Source organism: Macrotis lagotis, chromosome 3, assembly GCF_037893015.1.
Source record: "Macrotis lagotis isolate mMagLag1 chromosome 3, bilby.v1.9.chrom.fasta, whole genome shotgun sequence".
In the NCBI taxonomy this organism is placed as follows: domain Eukaryota; kingdom Metazoa; phylum Chordata; class Mammalia; order Peramelemorphia; family Peramelidae; genus Macrotis; species Macrotis lagotis.
Genome location: NC_133660.1, coordinates 164,690,652 through 164,718,002, shown reverse-complemented (window position 1 = coordinate 164,718,002; position 27,351 = coordinate 164,690,652). Strand labels below are relative to the sequence as shown.

The following is a 27,351-nucleotide window of genomic DNA, read 5'->3' as shown; positions in this document are numbered from 1 at the left end:
TTTCATACAGAAGATGAACCAAAATAATCTCTACAACCATTAAGCCTAAAGTGGCCAAAAATCAACCAAAACAACCATCACTTAATCTACTTATTAAGTAAAGACATGACTATCAATAGCAATGTTAACTTAGAATGTTCATTTACATAATGAGACAGAGGAAGATAGTGGAAGACTATACATAATATTGCCTCGTGTAACACCAAAAAGTGGTAGAGATGAAAGTAAATTTTATATAAAGCTTAGCATGAGACCCAAATAAACCAGTTCATCCTAAGAGCATTTACTAATAAAATTGGAGGGACAAAAACCAAACATTGAATAGGTCTTTCAGCATTTCTATTACTCACGAGTTACTTTATTAGTGGCAGTTGAATAATAACATTGAAATCTAATATTTCAGTCCCTGATCTGAAGAAATAGAAATGGCAGAAAAGAAGTTCATCCAGACTACACCAAATACCCAGAGAAAGAGTCTGCTTTCTTGGGATTTTGTATAGAACAGTTGTCCTGACAGCTGTGAAAACCTTTTACAGGCATTCATCTTTTCTCATTTGATGCCCTGCCATTTTATATTTCAAGCTCCTTTGCAATTAGCACATGGCATCTTTCTTGGTAATGATCTGTTTTCTCTGAGTGACAAAATCCCATTTGGCTTATCTTTTCTGCCCCTGTTGAAGCTGCAACTACTCTCCTGGCCCTCACTCTTCAGCTTGGGTATTTAGAAAGGGGAAGATGGCATCTGACTTTTGAGCTATCACAAGGCCCTGTATCAAAGGAAAAAAGACACAAACAGGAATTGATCCCATACTAGGCACAGGCTTACTTAAAATTTTATGGCCACGTAGGGGAAAGTACATCCTTTAGCAAGTTCTCTGGACAGTTCAGAGAATTGTCCCTGCACTTCTCAATGAGGAGAGAAGGGGGCAGAATCATTCCTTCATTATATCCAGAATTATGACCCAAAAGTCAATTAAAAGTTTTTATCACTATATACTACCAGTCTGAGTCATGATGATTAGGAAGCAGAGGATATCTGTGCATGTTTGGAGAAAGGAGATATGGGAAATGGGTAAAAGATTGGAAGGTTCCAACTATCATTCCTGCCCAAACACAGTTATCTCCAAGGTTTCATGCTCTAAGGGAAGTTCTCAAGGGTCTTTGCTTTGCTTCTTAGATGATGGGCACCAATTCAAAAGACAAAGGTAGACATATGAAGAAGACCATAACATCAGGGAGGTTGATGCCATAACAAACACAAGAAGTGGATTTGAGTGGGGGTGTTGGGCTAAGTTACCAGTTTCACTTTCTCCTCCAGAGTCAACTGGGTCCAGTGGCCAGATATGAAGCAGAACATTGCTGTCCTGTTTTGTAGATCATCCTGGATAAGACAATCAGGGTTAAGTGACTGGCCCAAGGTCACACAACTAGTCAGCGGCAAGTGTCTGAGGCTGGATTCAACTCTTTTCTTCCTGATTCCAAGGACAGTACTATAAGCCACTATACCACCTAGCTATCCCAGGGAACAATATGTGCAAAAGACACGGAGCCAAGATGGTGACAAGAATGGATGGAGTCTTAGGCTCTCTCTGATAAAACTTTGAAACTAAGGCCTCTAACTAAACTTTCAAGAGACAGAACCCACAGAGGGACCCAGCAAGGCAGTTCTCCTACTCAAGGTAACTTGGAAAAGAGCAGAAAGGCTCTGCTCCCCGGGGGTTGGAAGGGCGGCCCGCCAGAGGGAAAGAACTTTAGCCTCCCAGAGGCAGCCCCAGGGCGCTGGGAGCCCCAGCTCACAGCAGCGGGGGTCTCCGGAGATACACCCCGGGGAGCACCAGGCAAAAAGTGGGGGAGGGACCTCTGTCAGAGCAAGCACATGATGCCCAGCCCTCAGGGCACACAACTAGCAGCTTGGTCTTTCAGCAGCCCAGATCCAGAAACAGAAGCAGGCAGAGCGGGTAAGCAGGAGCCCCCAGGGCATGAGTCCATTGAGCCTAGGGAGGGGAGTGAAGAGAGACTGCAGAGCTCTGTCCTCTGCCCCTGGAACAGGACTCTGGGGCTCTGACCACATTCAGATCCTGATCGCAGTCTAGGCCCCCCCCATAGAACAGCAGGGCCCCCCCACCTCAGCCCCGTGGCAGAGGGCGGCGCATATGCTCATTCACAGACCAGGAGGGAGGAGAGAGCCTCACACACTGAGACCCTTGTGGAGTGTCCCAAAAGCTCAGGAAGCACCCCCAAACCAGGCCCAGGCTGGGAAAATGAGCAAGCAGGGAAATAAGAGGAACACCATTGAAAAATATTTTGCAAATGAGCTCAAGAAGGATCAAAATACTCAGTCTGAAGATGTGGAAGCACAAACTCCTGAATCTAAAGACTCCAAAACTAAGAGAAATTGGGCTCAGGCTATGACAGAGCTCAAAAAAGACTTTGAAAATCAAATGAGGGAGTTAGAAGAAAAACTGGGAAAAGAAATGAGAGAGATGCAGGAAAAACATGAAAATGAAGTCAGCAGCCTAGTCAAGGAAATCCAAAAAAATGCTGAAGAAAATAGCATGCTAAAAACCAGCTTAGGTCAAATGGATAAAACAGTTCAAAAAGTTATTAAGGAGAAGAATGCTTTAAAAAGCAGAATTGGCCAGATGGAAAAAGAGATAACAAAACTCTCTGAGGAAAACAAATCCTTCAGACAAAGAATAGAACTCAGGGAGATTGATGAATTTATGAGAAATCAGGATTCATTACTTCAAAACCAAAAAAAAGGAAAAATTAGAAGAAAATGTGAAACATCTCATTGAAAAACCAACTGATATGGAAAACAGACTTAGGAAAGATAATTTAAAAATTATTGGAATACCTAAAAGTCATGATCAGGAAAAGAGCCTTGACATCATTTTCAAAGAATTACTACAGGAAAATTGCCCTGATATTCTAGAAGCAGAGGGAAAAATAGAAATGGAGAGAATCCACTGATCCCCCCAAGAAAGAGATCCCAAAAGAATGCAGTCAAGAATGAACTATCCAGCAAGGCTGAATGTCCTCTTCCAGGGAAAAAGATGGACTTTCAATGAACCAGGGGAATTTCAAATGTTCCTTTTGGAATGGCCAGAGCTGAACAGAAGGTTTGATTTTCAGATACAGGACTCAGGTGAAGCATAGAGAGTGGAGAAGGTGAAAATATGAGGGACTTAATGATAATGAACTGCATGTATTCCTGCATAGAAAAATGACACTGATAATACTCATATGAACCTTCTCAGTTAATAGAGCAGGTAGAGGGAGCTTTTATAGTTGAAACACAGGAGAAAGCTGAATTTGAAGATAAAATATGGTGTAAAAATGGAGTCAATAGAAAAAAGGGAAATGGAATGGGAGAAAGAAAAAGGAGAGGGAATAGGCCAAGATATTTCATATAATAAGATTTTTCTTTATTACAATGAGCTATTGCAATGATATGGAAGGGGGGAGGCAAGGGGGAATGAGGGAACCTTTGCTCTCATTAGTAAGATGGAGGGGGGAGCAGGGGGAAGGGGTGAGGATGTAAATAAAGGAGGAGAGGATGGACCATGGGGGGACAGTGGTCAGATATAACACATTTTCTTTTTTTTACTTCTTGCAAGGGGCTGGGATTGGAAGGCCTGTCCAGGACCATAGGGCCAGGTGGAAGCTAGGCCTAAGGGGTGGTATGGGGGCTCAGGGCCTCTTGGCCCCATGACCAGGGATCTGTCTGCAATGCCACTCATCTACCCTACAGCAGAGTCAGAGTGAAAGGAGAGAGAAAATATAGTACATGGTAGTGGAGAAATAAGAAAGGAGGGAGTTGCGAACAGCAATGGCAATGTTGGAAAAATATGGAAGTAACTTTTGTGATGGACTTACCATAATGAATGTGATCCACCCATGACAGAGTTGTTGGTGTTGGAACAAAGACTCGAGCACATTTATTATTATTATTATTATTATTATTATGGGGGAGGGTGCAGGGCAAATGGGGCTGGGTGGCCTGCCTTGGGCTGCATAGCAGGGTGATCGTTGGGTGTCTGAGGCCGGATTTGGGCCCGGGTGCTCTTGGCTCAAGGGCCAATGCTCTGTCTGCCATCCAGCCACTCCTACTATTATTACTATTTTATTTTATTTTACGTCTTTTTTTTCCCTTCTTTTTTGGTTTTTGCAGGGCAGTGGGGATTGGGTGGCTTGCATGTCACATGGCTGGGTGATTGTTGGGTGTACAGGGCTGGATGTGGGCTTGGGTGCTCGTGGCTCCAGGGCTGGTGCTTCGTCCATTGTGCCACCTGGCCATACCTACAATTATTACTATTATTTTTTTTTAATTTTAATTTTTCTCTCCCCTTTACTTTATCGCTCAAGCAAGTCTATATTTAGGGGGGGAGGGGGTATTTCATTTACTCTTAAACAAGAATATTTTATTAATGTAAAAAAATTTGTACAAAATGAGAATAAAAAAATAAAATTTAAAAAGAATAAAAAAAAAAAAAATATGTGCAAAAGACATGAAAGCAGAAAACTGTCTGGTTTGTCCAGACACTGGGCAATAGTTGAATAGTTCAATATGACTACCATATAGAATGGATGAAGCAGAGTAGCACAAGCAAAGATTAGAAAGGAAAAGGAAATGAAATTTAATGACTGATAACTAAAAAGGGGTGAAGAGTCCATATTAAAGGGGCTATGAAAATACAGGCATACTAACTACACTATTTGGTGAATTGTTAATTAGTCCAAACATTCTTAAAGGAATTTGGAAATATTTTAAGGAAATTCTAAGATGTCCATATTTACCAGTGCTCTCAATACTAGGTCAATCTCCCAGTTTCTTTCTCCCCACAGAGGTCAATAATAAAGGAAAGAATCATTTCAGTTTACAGAGAAACACCAAAACACCTTTTGTCATAGGAAAGAACTAGAAACAAAAGTAGATGCCTATCAATTAGAGAATCATTAAATATGGTATGTAACATGAATAGAATGCAATATTATTGTGCCTTAAAAAAAAGGTAACTAGAATAAATACAGAGAAGCAAGAGAAGACATATGTGAACTGATGCAACACTGAGTAAGTGGAACCAGGAAATAACATATACAACAACTTTAGCAATGTAGGTGATAAGAATATCAAAAAATAATGAAAAATGAATTTCCAAAGAAGAGAAATCAGAATACAATTCCTTCCCTTCCTTTCAGATTTGGAGGGCTTTGGGTATGGAACACTATGCTGTGTGACCTTTGTTTGAAGAAGATCATGACATCAGGGAGGTGATAATTGAGTTAATGTGCCAACTAGTTTTGCTAAACTGTTTTCAATACCATCTTTTCTATATTTTTTGTTGTTATAAACATTGTCTCATAGAAAGGGAGAGATCTTGTGAAATATAGGTGATTTTTAAAATTTAAGTATCAATATTTTTTTTTTCAATTCTTACAACACAATGGGGTTAAATGACTTGCCCAGTGTCACATAACTACATAAGTATTAAGTATCTGAGGCCAGACTTGAATTCAGGTCCACCTGACTGCAGGGTCAGTGCTCTATCCATTGTGCCACCTAGCTGCCCCAGTATCAATACTTTTTAACACAAATTTAGAGGATCTGATTACTGACTAGGAATAGGGAAGAAGAAGTAGAGGGGCAAGTCAAACATGATGACTGTCAGCCTGGATGATTGAGATGATGATGATACTACTGAAATAGCTAAGGTTACTAGGTTAAGGGAAGGACACTGTTAAGAGGAAGAAGGTAAGTTCAACTTAAGAAATAATCTCTTGGGGTAGATAAAGCACCAGCCCTGGAGTCAGGAGTACCTGGGTTCAAATCCGGTCTCAGACACTTAATAATTACCTAGCTGTGTGGCCTTGGGCAAGCCACTTAACCCCATTTGCCTTGCAAAAACCTAAAATAAATAAATAAATAAATAAAAATAATATCTTTATTAAAAGAGTTTTGAAACTACAGAACATATTCTTGAGAAAAGTTTTTGAATCTCTTACCCTAGGGATAATTTAGAATAGGACAAGACAGCTTAGGGAGAGAAACCAAAGAACTTCATTTTTCTTTACAAGAAAAAACTTAAAAATTAAAGTTGGAAAGTACTCATCTTTGAAGTGGCATAGGTTTTTACCTGGAATGATTGCTTTTTAAATGGGGGGAGACACTCTGGTGTATTGGTGGGGGAGTAGAGAAGGAAGAGAAAAAGAATGGGAGAGAGAAAAAAAGGAAAAAAGGGGAGGGGAAGGGGGAAGAAAGGGGGAGGGAGTCAAGTTCTTAAGGGAACCATCCTTAAAAGCTAATTTTTTCAATTACTTGGTGAACACTCAAGAGATCCAAGAAAATTACTGTTTGTCATTCCCATTTTGCAATGTAATTCTGTATTTTGCTGGGGAAAACAATACAAGAATCAATAATATCACAGTTAGAGTATAAAGAAGGTATGTTGATTAGCAGAATCTTTTATTAATTACCATAAAATTTACAAAACAGCTTCATGATCAATCAGAATTTCCTTTGAAATCTTTAAGTAAGAAGCTTCATTAATGCTACCTTTGAAATGTCTACTTTCGTTTCTGTTGCCTTCTTGCCACCTACTTAATTATCCAATTTGGAAGCCATCTGATTCTAGAAGCAATTTGGGGAAAGAGCTCCAGAAAGGGTAAGCACAGAAAATAGTGAAGGTGCCCTGAAAATCAGTGAGTAATCTCAGCAGGAAGAAACTCTTTACTGTATCTGGAAGAAGAAGAAAGGGTAACCTCCATGGATATCTTCCATCTGCTACTCCCTAGCTCCATTCAAGTACCTCTGATCCTTCATTCCTCTGCCTGGATTCCAATCCTGCCTCTAATACTTAAAAGCCTGGGCAACCATGGACAAGTCTCTTAAGTTCTTTAAACTGCACTTTCTCCATTTACAAAATTAAAATATCTGCAAATACTTTAAAGTTGTTGACGCTCAAATTAGTTCACTGTCTAAAGTTCATCTACAATGAAAATGGCAAAATTTATGTAATTGGTGTTTCATAGTTGCTGACCTCAAATGAAATACCCTTAAAAAAATACTAATAGTGATTTAAGGGCCACTCTTTGATTGAAAACTGCACTGCAGCTAATTGCAAGAATTTCTTTTAGTGATTTGTTTGTGAAAGGTTTGTCTTCGTTAAAAAGCAACTTTAAAAAAAACTACTGTAATTCATTATTGTCACCTCATCAGAAAAGTAAAGCTCTTATCTTCTCTAATACAAATTATAAGCTTTTTGTTAATTTTTGTTGATGGAAGCTTAAAGATCTTAATTAGCAGAAAAAATGTCATTCATGAACATATTTGCCCAAGGACCTTTCTCCAGATTATCCTAAGGGCTCTGTTGCTTAAAAATCAGTCATTAACATTAAAATATTATACCTTTCACAGGGGTGACCAGGTGGCACAGTGGATAGAGCACCAGCCTTGGAAAACTGTTTCTTTTCTTTTCCTTATTCCTTTCTTTCTCTCACTCCCCAACTCACCTCTTTCCCTTTACATACTATCTTATGATGCAGAAGGCCATTAATTTTTTCTATTGAAAATCCTTTTTTAACTGAAGGTCATTTTTTCAAAATTTCAAAAATCCATCCCTTGAGGAACTGTTCCCAGGCTCTGAGCATCACTTGTGGCTAGGAAGTACAACAGGATGTTGCTGTGGTAACTGGCAAAAGGATTAGAAAATTCCTCCCATCACCAATATGAATGTTCCACAAACTTCAATGCCAACTTGATTCCATTCCAGTACTGGGAAGGGATTATAAAAACCATGACTATGCAGAAGACACACATAATTTTGGAGTATGGATTTAAGGACCTGGGGTGGGGTGGGGTGATATAAATTCTTCATTTCATCATGTAAGGATAAATTTGCTTTCACTAAGGTCTGCTGAGTTTTCCCTCACCATAGCAAGTTAATAACTGATCCCTCTCTTTGTTAATATGCTTTCACTTAGTTCATTTTACTTCCTGGATTTTTCTGTCTACTCTCTGCCCCACCCCCCAAAAATCCTAATCTGCTAAAAAAAAATGTTGTTTTCCATTTTAGTTTGCGACACTATATGGTGTAACAGGGTATTTTTCTCTTGATTTTCAAGGTTTCTGCTGGAAACACTGATGAAGAACACATGTCTTCTCTAAATCACTCCCAGGAGAAATCTTGGAGCTGTTACATTTCATTTTATTGTCCAACATATTAAAATAGCACTCTACTCCACTCATTACTCAACAGTTACATTAAGTGAAGGTAAGAAATGTTTAACTCACATTTATAATGGATCATGTACAGAGTAGAAAGAATAGCATTATCTGAGTTTTTCCCAAGAAGGTAGTAATGTAATAATTATTTCAAATCCTTACATTTTTATGAAACATGATTTGAGCATCCTTACAGGACCGTAGGATCATCTATTTAAAGTTGGAAAAGAGCTTAAAAGCCACTGATCCAAGGCTTTCATTTCACAGATAGGAAACTAATTCTGAATGAGATTAAGTGACTTGCCTAGGTTCATTCAGTTAGTAAATGTTTGAGGCAGGATTTGAAATCTGGTCTTCTGCAAATTCAGTGCTCTAACCACTGAGTCATGGTGCTATGAAAAAACATATATCTTCATATTGATACGAACATAGGACACTGGTGGTAATGATTACTAGATGCAATAATGTAGTAAAGAAGTTTAAAGGTACCCCAATAGAACTCCCTTTGCGCCCCCCCCCCCCAATTCAGTGAATTGGTCATGATTCTAGAGGTCTGAAATAGAGGGCAAGAGGGGTCAAAGTTGTTGATATACTCCAGGTTTAGAAGGAGACATATTTTTGAACTATCAATGACTATCAATGTAGGAATTTTCTTCCATTCATTGTATATATTTATTACAACTTTCTCAAGTTGGGGAGGAGATTTTTATTAATTAAAATTTTATTAATTTTTATTAATTAAAAAAAATTAAATTTTTTGAAACATAAAAAGGAGTCCCTCCACTAGTACAAACTGTAGTGCATCTATACTTTTTCATCCTTTATAAGTATTATTCATGTCCTCTGGAAAATCTTCCCCTTAGGGTTCATATAACATGCTAGGATTCTTCTTTTGGCATAACAGGGGGATTCATGGAGAATATAGACAGTTCATCTATTATCTTCCATTTTTGTGCTATGACTAATCCTTTTCTTTACCTGGTCATACATATTTTAGATGGCATCTTTTATGCTACTTTTGAATGGTATTCTTTAACTGCAACATGCTGTAGTCTATTTACACATAGTGTCCCTCTCTATTGCCCTATGGGTGACCTATTTTCATTTTACAGAGACTATGGTATTCTATGATTCACAGATATACAATATCACCAGAAGAATACTGCAGAATTTCCTTAAAGGAATCCAGCCTGCTCTCTTCTTCCTATTGAGTTTCAGATCCATATACAACACATGCACTGACAAAACATCACATTTTGAAACATTGTCTAGACTGGAGATTCTTAACTTGAAGTCTGTAAACTTGATTTTTTAAAAAAAAATCTTAATGAGATTATGGAAAAAGGGTAAAAAAACATATCTTGTACAAAAATAATATAGCAGCCCTGTTTGTGGTGGCACAGAATTGAAAATTGAGTGAATGTTCATCAATTGGAGAATGGCTTAATAAATTGTGGTATATGTATGTGATGGAACACTATTGTTCTATTAGAAACCAGGAGAGATGGGAATTCAGGGAAGCCTGGAAGAACATGAATGAACTGATGCTGAGCAAGATGAGCAGAACCAGAATAACACTGTACACCCTAACAGCAACACGGGGGGGGGGGGGGGGTGATGATCAACATTAATGGACTTGCTCATTCCATCAGTGCAACAATCAGCCACAATTTTGGGGTATCTGCGATGGAGAAATTCCAGAGAAAGAACTATGGAGACCAAAGAATTATCTTTTTTTTTTAGATTTTTTTCAAGGCAATGGGGTTAAGTGGCTTGCCCAAGGCCACATGGCTAGGTAATCATTAAGTGTCTGAGGTCGGACCTGAACCCAGGTACTCCTGACTCCAAGGCCGGTGCTCTATTCACTTGTGCCACCTAGCTGCCACCCCATTATCTTATTATGCAATTTTTGCTATCTCTTATACTTTATTTTTCTTCCTTTAAGGATATGATTTCTCTCTCATCACATTCAACTTAGATCAATGTATACCATGGAAACAATGTAAAGACTAACAGGCTGCCTTCTATGGGGGGTTGGGGGAGGGAAGAGAGATTAGGGGAAAAATAGTAAAAAATATCTTCATGATTGTATTTCAGTATAATGGGTTTTTTAATAATTCTCTACATTTTTATACATTAAAAATATTATTCATAGGCTTCATTAAAGTCTCTAATGATAACCATAAAAAAAAGGTTAAGAACCTCTGGTTCAAACAATAGGCCTTCTTCATCCAATACGCTTAGAATGAAGGCAAGGACTCTCTTTTGCCTCTTTTTTGTCCTTCCCCTTCTCCCATCTACCCCTCCTTCCCTCCCTCCCCCCAGAGTTTAGCACAACTTTGGTCTGGCATCCTAGTGGGCAATTAATAAATACTTGTTGGTTGATTGATTGATTGATTGAACGTCTATTCCATTATTTCTACCCTGAGTTGCAATTAAAATTCTCTTTTCAGTGGCAAGTTATCTGTGGATGGAAACTTCATCTCTGAGACCCTTTATGATCAATTTTTTTAATAAAAATATGTTACTTATTGTACATGTATAACCCATATCAGATTATTTGAGGTCACAGGGTAGGGACAGGCACAAGAAGAAGGGAGAAAATTGTAGAACTCAGTATCTTACAGAAAGTAAATTTTGAAAACAACCTTTACATTGGATAGATACATCTTCAAATTGGAAAAATTAAAGGATCATATTTCAATTGAAAAAAACTTAAAATAAAAAATTAAAAATACATAAAGACATATTTATGTTGTTCAAGTAAAATCTCTTTCAAAACAAAAATCAATTTATTGCATACAGCAGGCTTATTTCTTCTCTCAGTGTCAGTCTTTTAAATTTTGAAAGCAGTAGAGGCTGTTTATGTCACTGATCTTTCCCACCTAGTTTTAATAGCACAATAAACCATACAACCAAATACTTTGAGCAATGCTATTAAAATTTCATTGAACTTTAAAAAAAAGAAAACTAAACACTAATATAACCTTAAGATTTTTACATTTTCATTTTTTACTTACTTGATTTGTAGAATTTCTTGTTCTAAATATTATTCTATAGGATCATTTTGAAAATGTAATTACATTTAAATACAAACATGCTGAATAACGAAAGCAGTGATCATCATAAAAGGATGAAAAACTGAACCATTAGCATATGTTAAATGGAAACAACACTGGTGCTTCCAAGATAGCACATAAACACTCACTCATGAGGACAGCTGGCACAACAGTCTCCACTATAATATGCCATTGTTAGTTGTCTGTTTCAGGAATCATGGATTGTATTATATAAATTTTGCAGCTTAAGAAGCCCAATTCTATCAGGTTTCAGGAAATGCCCTTTATGTGCTTATCCTAGTATAAACCATTTTAAATTTCTCTTATAGAGCTCACAATCTTCATTTACATTGGCAAATAAACACAAAAATACATGATTCTGAATTTTATACAGCACACCTTACTAGAAGACTAAATTCTAAACAAACTCTTTCAGTGGCAGGGGCAGGGAGAAGAATCTGTGCTAAACTATGAAGCTTACCCTTTCATGAGAAGTTATTAGGAATTCATCATCTCAACTGTCTTCTTGTCATGAAATGTCTCATATTTTCATTTTTAATGATAAAATATAAGCAACAGAAGGCATGGAAGCATAAGCTAGAATACAAAAACAACTCCCAGGGAGACACATCCTAAAGGATATGTATCAGAATTTTTGTACTGCTCACTCCTGGAGAAGCCTGAAGGTAGTAGAGTAACTTTCATTTTTTCAAGTAGAAGGGAAATTGTTAACATATTAGGGTGGCAGTATATATATATCTTAGCATACATGAGCCTGCTTAAAATTGAAAACATACATGAAAGCTGGCCATTTTCTTCCTTCTAATATTTACATCTTATATACATATCTGAGGAGTAGTTGTACCTGAAGTAGTTGGTTACATAGTTAGTATTAGCAAAAATCTGACAAAACCTGTTATAACTGGCATTTTCTTAAATTGGTAAGTAAAACCAACATGCATAGATGCTTATCGGAATTAATTTCCTACAGAATATACATAAAAATTTTGCATCCAACATAAAGGAATTGTTTCTATAAACCATTTCTAGATTTTTCATTGTAAGCAGAAATGTGTTGCTCAAAATATAAAATAAAAAAGGAATACAAATTTTAAAAATGATCTCTGCTCATTTATTTGTGATGTTTTGTTACAACATTAGACTCCACATGCTCAGAATGAAATATGGTTCACTGTAGCTTTAAAGATAGGGGCTCTATTAATCGCCTGATTTAAAAAATATTTAACAAATGGCTATAGCCTCTAGGATAATTACTGATGAAAATATTATGAAGAGCACTGGTTTTTATTTAAAGGACCCATCTAGCTTTCTCTTTATATTCATCACTACTTCAACAAGATTTTGGAAGGGGATTATTAGGGTGGTATTTTGTGGGGGTGGCAGAGCAGAGCATCTTTCATGCCCAATTCATTATAGGTACTCAATAAATGCTAGCTGAACTGAATTTCAGAAAGTGAATTTTATTGGAGAGAAAACTAACTAAACATTAGCTCTATTCAAAAATATTGGTGAAAATTCCCAACAGACTTAGATGGGGTACACTCTGAGTTGGGGGAATCAATGAGACTTGTTTCTTATCTGGCTGTTAAACACTCACCTAAAATTTTCTTCAGCAAAGGGGACTGCTTGGGTTCTTCAGAAAAAGCTACAGTTAACGCCATCTTCACCATCTCTTCAGCAGCATCCAGGTCTTTATCAGCTGGGATTTCTCCAACAACTGAATAAATATACACTAGCAAGATCAAAAGGTCTTCTGGGCTGTAGTCATCACTGGTTCTCTGGCTGAAAGACTTAATTATGGGGAGTATCTGATGCAGTACATTGGACATCGATGATTCCCCAATACTCTGAAATAAAGAGAGGCCACAAGTCTTAGAAATGATAGTAACCCTAAAATATTATAAAAATACCTACCACTTATATAAGTAGGATTTAAATATCACCTCTTTTTTTTCAATAGAGCTTCATTACAATCCTGTGAAGTAGGAGCTCTTGTCATCCCCATATTACAGATGAGGAAACTGAGGCAGAGAGTAATCAATTGAATTGCCCAGTCCAGCTGCCAAATAGTGTTTGAGACAGGATTTGATCTCTGGTCTCCAAGACCAGTGGCTCTACCCTCTACATCACCTACTTCCCAGTCACAAAGACCAGTGGTCAAGTCCAGCATCAAAACCTGTTGCTTATATGGCCCCACACAACTTTCTATGACCATGTACAGAGCTGTTGCCAATTTGAATTCTTAAAGAAAGTTTCTTCATTGGGAGTTCCCCACACCAATAGAAAAAAAATCCTAAATTTAAAAAAAAATAGTTTACAAGAACATCTTCATTCTATAAGTGTCATTTTTCCACACCACATAAGCCACAATTGAAAATCAAATCTCTTACTGGTACTGTCCAAACTAACTTTTTTTCTTTTGCCATGGGAAAGATATTGGCAGGAAACTGGGCATTACTGGTTTTTTTTAAAAAAAACCATTCCTCCTTCATCTGACTAATCTGGTTGAATACTCTTTGAGGAAACCAACAGGAAGATAAAATACAGTTCACTTGGTACTTAACATTGCTTTTAATTGTGATGATGTTAAGAAACAAAAATTAAAAGCATAAGGACTTAAACAATGAAAAATTTGAATTTGAAATAATATAATAGGTTCAAGATGTAATGAATAAGTAATGTCACCAAATTGTTTTTTTTAATAATTCATACAATCAAATGAATATTGGCACCTTTGGAGGCTCTATGTGGGAGGTCATAGTTATTTTTACAATACTGTCCTGGCTTGAAACATTTCTGAAACCCCTCTTTTGTAACTGACTTCAGAGTTTGTTACATATTTTATTTTTTTATTTTTTATGTTTTTGCAAGGCAAATGGGGTTAAGTGGCTTGCCCAAGGCCACACAGCTAGGTAATTATTAAGTGTCTGAGACTAGATTTGAACCCAGGTACTCCTGACTCCAAGGCTGGTGCTTTATCCACTACGCCACCTAGCTGCCCACTTTGTTACATATTTTAAAGGAGATTCTAAGTGGTGGTAAATCTTTCTTTGAGGGTGGGCCTGATTTTTAGAAACAACCTAAAGTTATTAAAGATGGGTAATCAAATCAGATAATACTGCCTGAAATTAAAAAGAAAATAAATATGACTACTAAGAAAAGATACTAATATTACTTGCATGAGGAAAATTGGCTCTAAGGCAGCTTCAAAGGACAAGCTTTAGAAATGCTTGTAACAACAGCTATATCATAGGAATGGGTACGAAGCTCCTCAAACTCATTCAGTAAGCACTCTTCTGACAGATTTGTCTATGCATATGACTCATATAAACTTGTCCAACCCTAACGTCTTTTGGCTTTTAATACTGCATCTAAAATTTGCCTATTAGAACTGGATGACCTGTAGACACTTTAAATGTGACATGTGCACACTAGAATTCATTCTAATAAATACAGGAGTGAAGCAAGGATGTTCACACTACTCACTTCTATGTGATGCAGTTCTGAAATTGCTAACAATAGCAAAAGAAAAGAGAAGAAATTAAAGTCACAAAGACAGATGAAGAAAAGATAAAATAATCCATATTTGCTAAGGATATAATGGTGCATATACTTGGAAAATTCCTAGGAAATCAGCAAATATACTATTTGAAACAATAGCTTTAGCAAAATTGCAGAAAACAAAATATCAATTCTCAGATCAATAGTATTTCTATATAATAATAATAATAACAAAACCCAAGAATCAATAGAAAGGGAAATCCCATTCCAAGTAACTATAAAATATATAAAATAGTTGGGTATAAATCTACCAAAGCACACAAAGGACTTGAATAGATCCAATTAAAGAAATGAAGAATAACTTAAATAGCTAGAAGAATACTCAGTGCTTGTGACTAGGCCATGCCAATATAATACAAATGAAAATATTATTAAAATTAATTAACATTTTTATATATTTCCAGCCAAATTAACAAGGGAATACTTTATAAAACTTAATTCATTCCTTAAAAGCTTGGAGGTTCACTGTGTACCATACAAAAGCAAAATTCTACATCTGAAAGTATAAAGTCAAAAGGGATAAGAAAAACAGTAACAGTTCAATTTACTAAGAACCAACAATTTTCAGAGATCATAGAGGTACAGTCAGTTTTAAAAATTACTATCTCATCAATAAGTTGGAAAGGGAAATATTCATGTCTTCTCTCTTTGCTCTAGAAGCTCCCCAAAACGATTTAGCTAGAAGAGACAATGTGTTCTATTTGCTAAAACAGGAGCCTTGAAATCGTCAAGTATTTACTAAGAGCCTAGTATGGACTAAGAGCTAACATTTGTACAGCACTTTCCATGTGCCTGGCCCTGGGCTGAGCATTTGATCCTCCCCATAAGCTTGGGAGGTAGGTGCTGTGATTATCTCCATTTGACAGAGAAAAACAAGGTTAAGTGACTTTCTCAGGGTCACACAGCTAGGAAGCACCTGAGGCCACATTTAAACTCATGTCTTCCTGACTTTGGAGCCAGTGAGTTAACACTGAGCTATCTGGCAGGCCATGGGCCAGGAACTGATCTAAGCACTGGGGATACAAAGCCCCAATAAAGGGAGTTTTTTTACTTTTTGCTTTCACAACTATGACTGGCTCATTGTATACTAAGCAATTTTTTTCTTTTTGATCTGAATTTGTAATTCCATTGGGGAATGAAGGAAATTTTCAATATGCAAACCCTTCTGCCAATGCAGATCTAGCAGTTCATCATAACTGCTCATGGTCCTGGAGCTGACTGGGACACAGAGAAGAAGGGACTCACCCGTGGTCACCTTGACAGTTTGTTACAAAGATGATTCAAACCTAGTTTTGCTTTTTTATTAACCTCCAAGTCAACCCCTTACTCTCTATAACATTGTCTAAATGATACTGCAGAGAGCATCTGGTCTAGTCTCTCTACCTAAAGAAGCAGCTAGGAGCCATAGTTATACTGCACGGAGGGTCCCTGACTGCTGTCAGGAAAATCTGGTTTCAAATCCAGCTTCAGACACTTACTTGCTATATGACCCTGGGCAAGTCCTTTAACTACTGTTTGTCTCAATAATGGCATGTGTTCCCAGGGTAGTTGTAAGGATCAAATGATATAAAATAATTTAAAAAGCATTTTATAAACTTTAAAGCTATATAAATTCTAGCTATTATTATTGCTATTAAAAAGGAATCCACTCTAAAGTCTCCCTAGCTTGAGGTTGTCCAATCTCTGCTTTTTCAGTCCCCATTCTTGAAAAAGCAGGTTAATAACACAGCAAGAACTCCATGAAGTCCTTCAAAATTTCTTCCAACTTTCATGGAAAGAGAGTTATTAAGGAACAAGAGAATAAAAAAATAATTTGGTCAAGATCCATGTTCTTAAGTATCAAAATTAAACTTTCAGCATTCTGTTAAGGATTTATTATTATAAATAATATTCATTCATCTATTATAATATTACACAAGGCTCCTGAGGCATGTTAAGATATACATATCAGCTTTGTAGAAATGTGGATAGAAATTACTTTGCTTAATTTAAGAAAATGGAATCAGTGAGAGAGTTTAATGTAAAACCAAGAATACTAAAACCCCTGTTTTCACAACCTCATCATAGTGCCTGCTGTGTAGACCCTTTGCCCTGACCTTTTTAAATTACTGTTAAAATAGGAGACAACCAAATAATATCTTGTAAATGGAAAGCTTTATGGCATGGGAAACATGAATGTCTTTATACAAGCAATGTATAAAAGACAACAATTCCAGCCAGCATTTAGTTCCTTTTCTGATAATGGGTGTGGGTGTCAGAAATAAGGCTTGAGGTAAGGAAAAGCTTTCTGATGACACTCTCCATCTACCAAGGGCAGAAAGTTGGCACCTTTTCACAGAAAGGGCATCCACAATATCTACGTGACCCACTGTGAAAGGCGGCAGTCAGTAAGTAGCATGGGCCTCCCAGGACTTCATCTTAGGATCAGGAAAGGTCAAGGGTACGGACAAAACTTCAGCAGTAGAGCAACAAGTATCTCAGCATCAATTATCAAGAATAACTCATTAGAATAGGTAAGGATATGTTGTCTTCTCCATTTGGCCATTGGATGCTCCTCAAGAGGAGGGGCTGTGGTGCATCTTTTTGTATTCTCAGTACAAGAACTAGCATGTAGGAAGAGTTTAAGAAATCCTTCCTGACTGAATTTTTTCATCAGTTTTGCTTTTCTGGATGAAATCAGGGTAAGAAAAAAGTTGTAAAGGTGGAAGGGACCTAAGAGGTCAATATAGTGCAAAAATGTATCTTAGCAAATAAAGCAATGGAATTCTCTCATCCTCTGTTGAAGACCTACATGTTGGAAAGAGAACTAATGGCAACTGAAATCCATTTTATTTTTGGATAGTCAGAAATGGGGGGGTGTCCACTAATTAGAAAGATAACTGATATTTTCGGAGTGCTTTAAAGTTTATAAAAGTACTTTCCCAACAACTAAGTGAGGTATAGGTGCACGTAGAAGTAAATATCTTAGTGAATGTCAAATAGTCTCAGGAGAGCCAATGAGCTTTTCTCCTTGTCCCATTATAGCCCAGTAGATACGAATGGAAAAATTAGTAAGGAAAAGTCAAGTGTGGAGTGAGTGAACTGTCTGCTAAGCAGTTCCAGTTTCTAGGATTTAAAAATGAGCGGTTTCTCAATAGTATGGATTTATAGAGATATAATCTGGGATTTCTGGGGTTGAAGTAATTTCTTAGAACTTCAGCTCTTGACTGACATCAGTTACTAAGTTAGAGAGGGGAGAAATTAAGATATTAGGAGAATGCCATAAACATAGCAAAGAAACAGAGATCTTCTAATACTCGATTATTAACCTCCAAATTCATCATTTTAAACCATCAGGGCTTATTGACTGGAGTGAGAATACCAGAGGTGAGTTGACAATTATAAAACTTTCTGATTATTTTGCAGTCTGGGACTGATATTATTTTTGAATGAATACCAATATCTTCATACAAAGAGCTCTTTGTCAGTTTCATATAACCTTTAGAAAAATAGTACTTTTGGTTGATGGTGCTTAGTCAGATCTATACTTCCTGGCCACATAGAAAGGCACTATACATGAGCATGACAAGGAAATGAGTCATTTTACACCTGGGCATACAGTAGGATCCACAGCCTGTAGTTGGGCACATGACCACAGTCTGTTGGGTCAAACTATAATGGATTCTCATATGAATGAAGCTGTTGGGTGGCAGGATCACTGTAATTTCATTTAAAATCTGTTCCTCAAATATTTACCTAATGCCACCCCTTATAGAAAAAGTAGGACATTGTCTAAGTAGAATAAAAAAGTGGTGCCAAAAAGTTTTTCTTTTACTTTTCTTTCTTTTTAATGGTTTTTGCAAGGCGAATTGGGGTCAAGTGGCTTGCCCAAGGCCACACAGCTAGGTAATTATTAAGTGTCTGAGGTGAGATTTGAACTCAGGTCCTCCTGACACCAGGCCAGTGCTCTATCCACTGTACCACCTAGCCACCTCCCAAAAAGTTTTTCTACCTAAAATCATCTTGTCTTTCAGTCTCTTCTGTTTCTCTCTCCGTCTGTCTCTAACTGTCTGTCTGTCTGTCTGTGTGTGTCTCTCTGTCTCTCCACATTCTCACAGAATCTCACAATTAAAGGTGACTTCATAGGCTACCTAATCCAAAGTCCAACTGAACAAGGATTTCCCTTTAAAATATCTCCAATATATCACTAGGATAATACATTATGATCAAGTAGGATTTATTCCAGGAATGCAGGGTTGGTTCAATATTAGGAAAACTGTTAGTATACTCAATTATATCAACAACAAATCTATCAGAAATCATATGATCATATCAATAGATGCTGAAAAAACTTTTGACAAAATACAGCATCCATTCCTATTAAAAACACTAGAGAGTGTAGGAATAAATGGACTGTTCCTTAAAATAATTAGCAGTATCTATCTGAAACCATCAACAAGCATTATATTCAATGGGGAGAGGCTAGAGGCATTCCCAATAAGAACAGGGGTGAAACAAGGGTGACCATCATCACCACTACTATTCAATATTGTATTAGGAATGTTAGCATTAGCAATTAGAGAAGAAAAAGAAATTGAAGGAATTAGAATTGGGAAGGAAGAGACAAAACTCTCACTCTTTGCAGATGACATGATGGTATACCTAGAGAATCCTAAAAAATCATCCAAAAAACTACTGGAAACAATTAGCAATTTTAGCAAAGTTGCAGGTTATAAAATAAACCCTCATAAATCCTCAACTTTTCTATATATGTCTAGCAAGATACAGCAGGAAGAGCTAGAAAGAGAGATCCCATTCAAAGTAACCTCAGATAATATGAAATACTTGGGAGTCTATTTGCCAAGACAGACTCAGAATCTTTTTGAAAACAATTATAAAATACTTCTCACACAAATTAAATCAGATTTAAATAACTGGGCAAATATCAACTGCTCATGGATATGTAGAGTTAATATAATAAAAATGACAATTCTACCAAAACCAAACTATCTGTTTAGTGCCCTACCAATCAAAATTCCAAAAAATTACTTTAACGAGTTAGGAAAAAAAGTAAGTAAATTCATATGGAGAAATAAAAAGTCAAGAATTGCCAGGAGCTTAATGAAAAAAAGTACAAAAGAAGGTGGCTTAGCCCTACCTGATTTAAAAATTATATTATAAAGCATCAGTCATCAAAACTGTTTGGTATTGGCTAAGAAATAGAGTGGTGGACCAGTGGAATAGACTAGGTGTAAAAGCAGGAGAGGATTATAGTAATCTGCTGTTTGATAAACCCAAAGAGTCCAGCCATTGGGATAAAAACTCCCTCTTTGATAAAAACTGCTGGGATAATTGGAAGTTAGTATGGAAGAAACTTAGATTAGACCAACACCTCACACCCTATACCAAGATAAGATCCAAATGGTTACAGGACTTAGACATAAAAAATAATACTATAAGCAAATTAGAAGATCAAGGACTAGTTTACCTGTCAGATCTATGGAAAGGGGAACAGTTTATGACTAAGGAAGAGTTGGAGAACATCACCAAAAACCAATTAGATATTTTCGATTACATTAAATTAAAAAGCTTTTGCACAGATAAAACCACTGTAACCAAGATCAAAAGAAATGTAGTAAATTGGGAAACAATCTTTACAACTAATAATTCTGACAAAGGACTCATTTCTAAAATAGACAGAGAACTGAGTCATATTTTTAAAACAAAAAGCCATTCCCCAATTGACAAATGGTCAAAGGATATGCAAAGGCAATTTACAGATGAGGAGATCAAAGCAATTCATAGTCGTATGAAAAAATGCTCTAAATCATTAATTATTAGAGGAAATGCAAATTAAAGCTTCTCTGAGGTACCACCTCACACCTCTCAGATTGGCCAATATGACCAGATAGGATAATGATCATTGTTGGAAGGGATGTGGGAAATCTGGGACACTATTACACTGTTGGTGGAGCTGGAACTCATCCAACCTTTCTGGAGAGCTATTTGGAACTACGCCCAAAGGGCAACAAAAATGTGCATACCCTTTGACCCAGCAATACCTCTACTGGGTCTATATCCTGAAGAGATGAAGAAAAAGGGTAAAAACATTACTTGTACAAAAATATTTATAGCAGCCCTGTTTGTGGTGGCAAAGAATTGGAAATCAAGTAAATGTCCTTCAATTGGGGAATGGCTTAGCAAACTGTGGTATATGTATGTCATGGAATACTATTGTGCTATTAGAAACCAGGAGGGATGGGATTTCAGGGAAGCCTGGAGGGATTTGCATGAACTGATGCTGAGCAAGATAAGCAGAACCAGAAAAACACTGTACACCCTAACAGCAACATGGGGGTGATGATCAACCTTGAAGGACTCGCTCATTCCATCAGTGCAGGGAACAATTTTGGGCTGTCTGCAAAGGAGAGTGACAGCTGTATCCAAATAAGGAGCTGTGGAGTTTGAACAAAGTGCAAGGACTATTCCCTTTAATTTAGAAAAAAAACAGATATCTTATTGTCTGATCTTGTTACCTCTTAGACTTCTTGTCTCTTCTCTAAGGATATGATTTCTCTCTCATCACACCCAATTTGTATCAAGGTACAACATGGAAACAAAGTAAAGACTGACAGATTGCTTTCCGTGGGGGGTGGGGGAGGGAAGTAAGATGGGGGAAAATTGTAAAACTCAAATAATATCTTTAATAAAAATTAATTTAAAATATCTCCAATAAATAAGTGGTCATTGAACTTTTACAATAAGATCTCTAGTGGGAAGCTAATTTGGGATTCATAGTTGCTATCTCTTCAAAGTTGTTTCTACCTTATTCCTTCTTTTTCCTTTCTCTTTTCACAGAGTGTAACATTATTCCTTTGTTATTAGATGCACAAACTAATTTAGTTTTCTCAATTTCACCCCCCCAGTTCACACACACACACACACACACACACACACACACACACACACACACACAGAGACAGACAGCCAATTAACAGAAACAGACTTAACAATCTCCTACTTTTGCTTACTTCGTTTTTTGATATCTTCATGCCTGGATAACATAGAGTTTAGAAATGCAAGGTACTTAGGCAGCCATTTAATAGAATTTCTTTATTTTACAGATGATGAAACTGAGACCTGAAAACCACACAGCTAGATAATTATTAAGTGTCTGAGGCCGGATTTGAACTCAGGTCCCCCTGACTCCAGGGCCAGCGTTCTATCTACTGCACCACCTAGCCTCCCCTATGGCTGTCTTCTTTAATCATCAGCTGAAGACTTTAATATTTCATTTGACCCAGTTTTTCTTATCAAAAGGCATGGAAAAATGTTGATCAAATCAGGATAATCATTTCTTCTGGAAATGGCAAGAGAATCAATTGCCCTATGGTTCAACTGTATCATTTTTCAGACCAAAACATCCTTTTTCTGGTCACACAATCCAATAGAATATAAACTTGAAAGCAGGAGTTGTCTGTTGTGTAATTTTTATCTCCAGTTCTTAATGTAGGAATAGGACCTATATTTTAAACCTGTATTTTCTTTGGTATTGGGATGACATTCCTTCTGTCAATGCAGACTGCACCTTCTTTGCAATTTTTAGTCTTAGCAAGTTGCTAAAATACTAGCTAGAACACTTAGAACACTAAGAGGTTAAGTGATTCACCCAACCAGGATATGTCAGAGGGAAGATTTAGATACAAACCTTACTGCTCTGGAGGCCATCTCCTTAGTCATACAGGGAAGAAAAGACAGCCTAGCCAAAGCAGCACAGAACCTTGAAGAAGAGATAATAAGAGTTATCAGTGCCAGTCAAACCAAGCTCCTACCAACACTTGATCACCATTTTTCCTCAGATCCTGATGGAGATAGGCTAGGGCCCTAAATCCCGAGAGCCTTGGGAATAACAAGACCCCTTGTTCTGCTTCCAGTCCAGACTTTGCTGATATCAGCTGAGAAAACAACCCCTATGGAGAAGAGGCCAACTATCCCCACAAACTGACAACCAACTGCAATACATTCGAAAGGCAAGGAAACCTAGCTGAGACCTGAAGCCCACCTGGAGGGAGAGATGAGAGACTCCTTGTTTGCCTCTTAAGTCAGAACACCACCACCTTGACTACCATCTCTCCTCAGTTCCTACTGAGGAGCTCAGGTCCCTAAACCTGGGAATAGCAATGCTTCCAGCCATAATCCTGGGACTCAACTCCTGTAGAGATGCAGTCTGGCAACTGCTCCTATGGTGTTATGTTTATAACTCCTGAAAACCCAGAAAAGAAAGCTCTTGCCATCTTTTACCAGCAGAAATGACATTAAAGGATAGTACTGTACTCTATAGACCATAGAACCTTTCCATTTGATTGGCAGCTGAAATCTTCCATGAAATCTTTCAAATCACATTGGCAGAGGTTAGAATACTGAAGGAATGAGACAAAATTTTAGCGGTGAAAAATGAATAGACCCAGAGTATGAACATCAGTGAACATCCCTGCAGAGCCAGAAAATAGTGAGAAGGCCTCTGAACATCTATGGGAAGGTAGTTCAGGATGGAAGTTCAGGGAACTATAACAGCAGAGGGCATGCCAAAAATAAATTCATCTACTTAATGCTTGTGCTTGAAACTAGCCATGCCCACAGCCACACTCTGTTTGTTCTTTGGTAACACTCATCAAACATGGTACTATCATAGAACAATGCTAATATAAAGATTAAGAAGACAAAACCCTCTTGTCATGAGGTTGGCTGACGATACATCCTCAACAACAGTTTATTGAATATCCGCTCTATGTCTAACACTGAATTAGTTATTGTTGGTGTATAGAGGAGAAAATAATGAACTTTCTTTGGACATGAGCAATGTTGGAATTTGTTTTGCTTGACTTTGTCTATTAGAGAGTTTATTGGTTTATTTATTTTTCTGGGGGGGTGGAGGGAAGTGACAAGAAAAAAAATATACTTTGTTAACTGAAAAATCGTTTTTAATTTTAAAAATCAAATGCTCCAGAAAGTTGATTGAAAAATGAAGCATAAGAGAAAGAGGGAGCCAAGTTGGTGACAAGAAGGGATTGAGTCTTAGGAACTCTCTGATAAAATTCATAAACTAAGGACTCTAACTAAACTTTCGAGAGACAGAACCCACAAAGGGACCCAGTGAAGCAGTTCTCCTATTCAAGGTAACCTGGAAAAGAGCAGAAAGGCTCTGCTCCCCGGGATCGGAGAGGCGGCCTGACAGAGGGGTGGCCCGCCAGAGCGAAAGAACTTCAGCATCCCAGAGGCAGCCCCAGGACACTGGGAGCCGCAGCTCACAGCAGCGGGGGAGTCTCCTGAGCTGCACCCCGAGGAGCACCGGGCACAAAGTGGGGGAACAGCGGGGGACCTCTGCCAGAGCAAGCACGTGGAGCCCAGCCCTCAGGGCACACAGCAAGCAGCAAGGTCTTTCCCCAGCCCTGATCCAGGAAACAGAAGCAGGCAGAGCCTGTAAGCAGGAGCCCCCAGGGCATGAGCCCATTGAGCTGAGGGGAGTGAAGAGATACTGCAGAGACTGGGGCTCTGACCACATTCAGATCCTGATCCCAGTCTAGGCCCCCCCATAGAACAACAGGGACCCCCACCTCTGCCCCGTGGCAGAGGGGGGCGCTTATGGTCATTCACAGACCAGGAGGGAGGACAGAGCCTCACACACTGAGACCCTTGTGGGAGTGTCCCAAAAGCTCAGGAAGCACCCCCAAACCAGGCCCAGGCCAGGAAAATGAGCAAGCAAAGAAACAAAAGGAAGACTATTGAGAAATATTTTGCAAATGAGCCCAAGAAGGATCAAAATACTCAGTCTGAAGATGAGGAAGCACAAGCTCCTGCATCTAAAGACTCCAAGAAAAACAGAAATTGGGCTCAGGCTATGACAGAGCTCAAAAAAGACTTCGAAAATCAAATGAAGGAGTTGGAAGAAAAACTGGGAAAAGAAAGGAGAGAGATGCAGGAAAAACATGAAAATGAAGTCAGCAGCTTAGTCATGGAAATCCAAAAAAATGCTGAAGAAAATAGCATGCTAAAAACCAGCTTAGGTCAAATGGATGAAACAGTTCAAAAAAGTTATTGAGGAGAAGAATGTTTTAAAAAGCAAAATTGGCCAGATGGAAAAAGAGATAAGAAAACTCTCTGAGAACAAATCCTTCAGACAAAGAATAGAATTCAGGGAGATTGATGAATTTAACAGAAATCAGGAATCAATACTTCAAAACAAAAAAAAAAAGGAAAAATTAGAAGAAAATGTGAAATATCTCATTGAAAAAACAACTGATATGGAAAACAGACTTAGGAAAGATAATTTAAAAATTATTGCAATACCTGAAAGTCATGATCACGAAAAGAGCCTTGACATCATTTTCAAAGAATTACTACAGGAAAATTGCCCTGATATTCTAGAAGCAGAGGGCAAAATAGAAATGGACAGAATCCACGGATCCCCCCGAGAAAGAGATCCCAAAAAACCAACCCCTAGGATAGGAATATTATAGCCAAATTCCAGAACTCCCAAGTTAAAGAGAAAATATTACAAGCAGCCAGAAGGACACAGTTCAAATATCATGGAGCTGCAGTCAGGATCACACAGGACTTAGCAGCAGCTACATTGGAAGCTCATAGGGCTTGGAATACAATATACCGGAAGGCAAAAGAGCTTAGAATGCAGCCAAGAATGAAATACCCAGCAAGGCTGAATGTCCTCTTCCAGGGAAAAAGATGGACTTTCAATGAACCAGGGGAATTTCAAATGTTCCTTTTGGAATGGCCAGAGCTGAACAGGTTTGATCTTCAGATACAGGACTCAGGTGATGCATGGAGATTGGAGGAGAGGGGGGAAATATGAGGGACTTAATGAGGATGAACTGCATGTATTCCTGCATAGAAAAATGACACCGATAATACTCATATGAACTTTCTCAGTTAATAGAGCAGGTAGAGGGAGCTTTTATAGTTGAAACACAGGAGAAAGCTTAATTCAAAGATAAAATATGGTGTAAAAATGGAGTCAACAGAAAAAAAGGGAAATGGAATGGGAGAAAGAAAAAGGAGAGGGGGAATAGTCCAAGATATTTCACATAAGATTTTTCATTATTACAATGAGCTATTGCAATGATATGGAAGTGGGGAGGCAAGGGGGAATGAGGGAACCTTTGCTCTCATCAGAGATGGCTAGGAGAGGAAACAGCAAATATACTCAATGGGGTATAGACATCTGGAGTAAGAAGGAGCGGGGAGCAGCGGGAAGGGTTGGGATTTGAATAAAGGAGGAGAGGATGGACCATGGGGGGAGAGTGGCCAGATATAACACATTTTCTTTCTTACTTCTTGCAAGGGGCTGGGATTGGAAGGCCTGCCCAGGACCACAGGGCCAGGTGGATTCTGGGCCTAAGGGGTGGAATGGGGGCTCAGGGCTTCTTGGCCCCAGGACCAGGGATCTGTCTGCTGCTCCACTCAGCTACCCCACAGCAGAGTCAGAGTGAAAGGAGAGAGAAAATAGAGTACATAGTAGTGGAGGAATAAGAAAGGAGGGAACTGAGATCAGCAATGGCAATGGTGGAAAAATATGGAAATAACTTTTGTGATGGACTTATCATAAAGAATGAGATCCACCCATGACAGAGTTGTTGGTGTTGAAACAAAGACTCAAGCACATTTTTTGTTATTATTATTTGGGGGAGGGTGCAGGGCAAGTGGGGCTGGGTGGCCTGCCTGGGGCCATATAGCAGGGTGATCTTTGGGTGTCTGGGGCCGGATTTGGACCCGGGTGCTCCTGGCTCAAGGGCTAATGCTCTGTCTGCCACCCAGCAACCCCTACTATTATTACTATTTTATTTTATTTTGGGTCTTTTTTTTCTTTTTTCTTTTTTGTTTTTTGGAGGGCAGTGGGGATTGGGTGGCTTGCGTGTCACACAGCTGGGTGATCGTTGGGTTTATGAGACTGGATATGGACTCGGGTGCTCGTGGCTCCAGGGCTGGTGCTTCGTCCATTGCACCACCTGGCCATACCTACAATTATTACTATTATTTTTTTTATTTTAATTTTTTTCTCTCCCTTTACTTTTTTTGCCCAAGCAAGTCTATCTATATTCATGGGGGAGGAGGGGTATTTTGTTTACTTGTAAACAAGAATATTTTATTAATGTAAAAAAACATTTGTACAAAATGAGATTAAAAAATAAATTTAAAAAAATAAAAAAAAAAGAAAAAGAAAAATGAATAAGAAAAAGGCACTTGATTTCAGGATTAGAAGGTGACCGTAGAAAATGTAGTCTTTGAGAAGACATATAAATAGAAACAAGATATCCTTACTAAAGTATGCTAGTAATTTGACCTTCAATGCTGAAGAATTTACATTTATTGGGGACAAGAACTATCATTTTTTTGCTTTTTTATCCCCAGAATAGATAACCAATTCCTCACAGTAGGAACTGAAAAATGTTTGTTGAATAAATGACAATAATAACAGAAATTTAAAACCAAAGT

General features: G+C 37.9%; 1 protein-coding gene across 1 annotated transcript in view; it reads right to left on the bottom strand.

Moving 5' to 3' along the window:
- The window catches only part of SCFD2 (sec1 family domain containing 2), a 454,457-nt gene that overhangs the window by 254,330 nt on the left and 172,776 nt on the right, over nt 1–27,351 (bottom strand). The window contains exon 5 of the mRNA XM_074229435.1: nt 12,902–13,151. Within this exon, the coding sequence (XP_074085536.1) occupies nt 12,902–13,151 (250 nt within the window). The remainder of the gene's footprint in view (nt 1–12,901; nt 13,152–27,351) is intronic.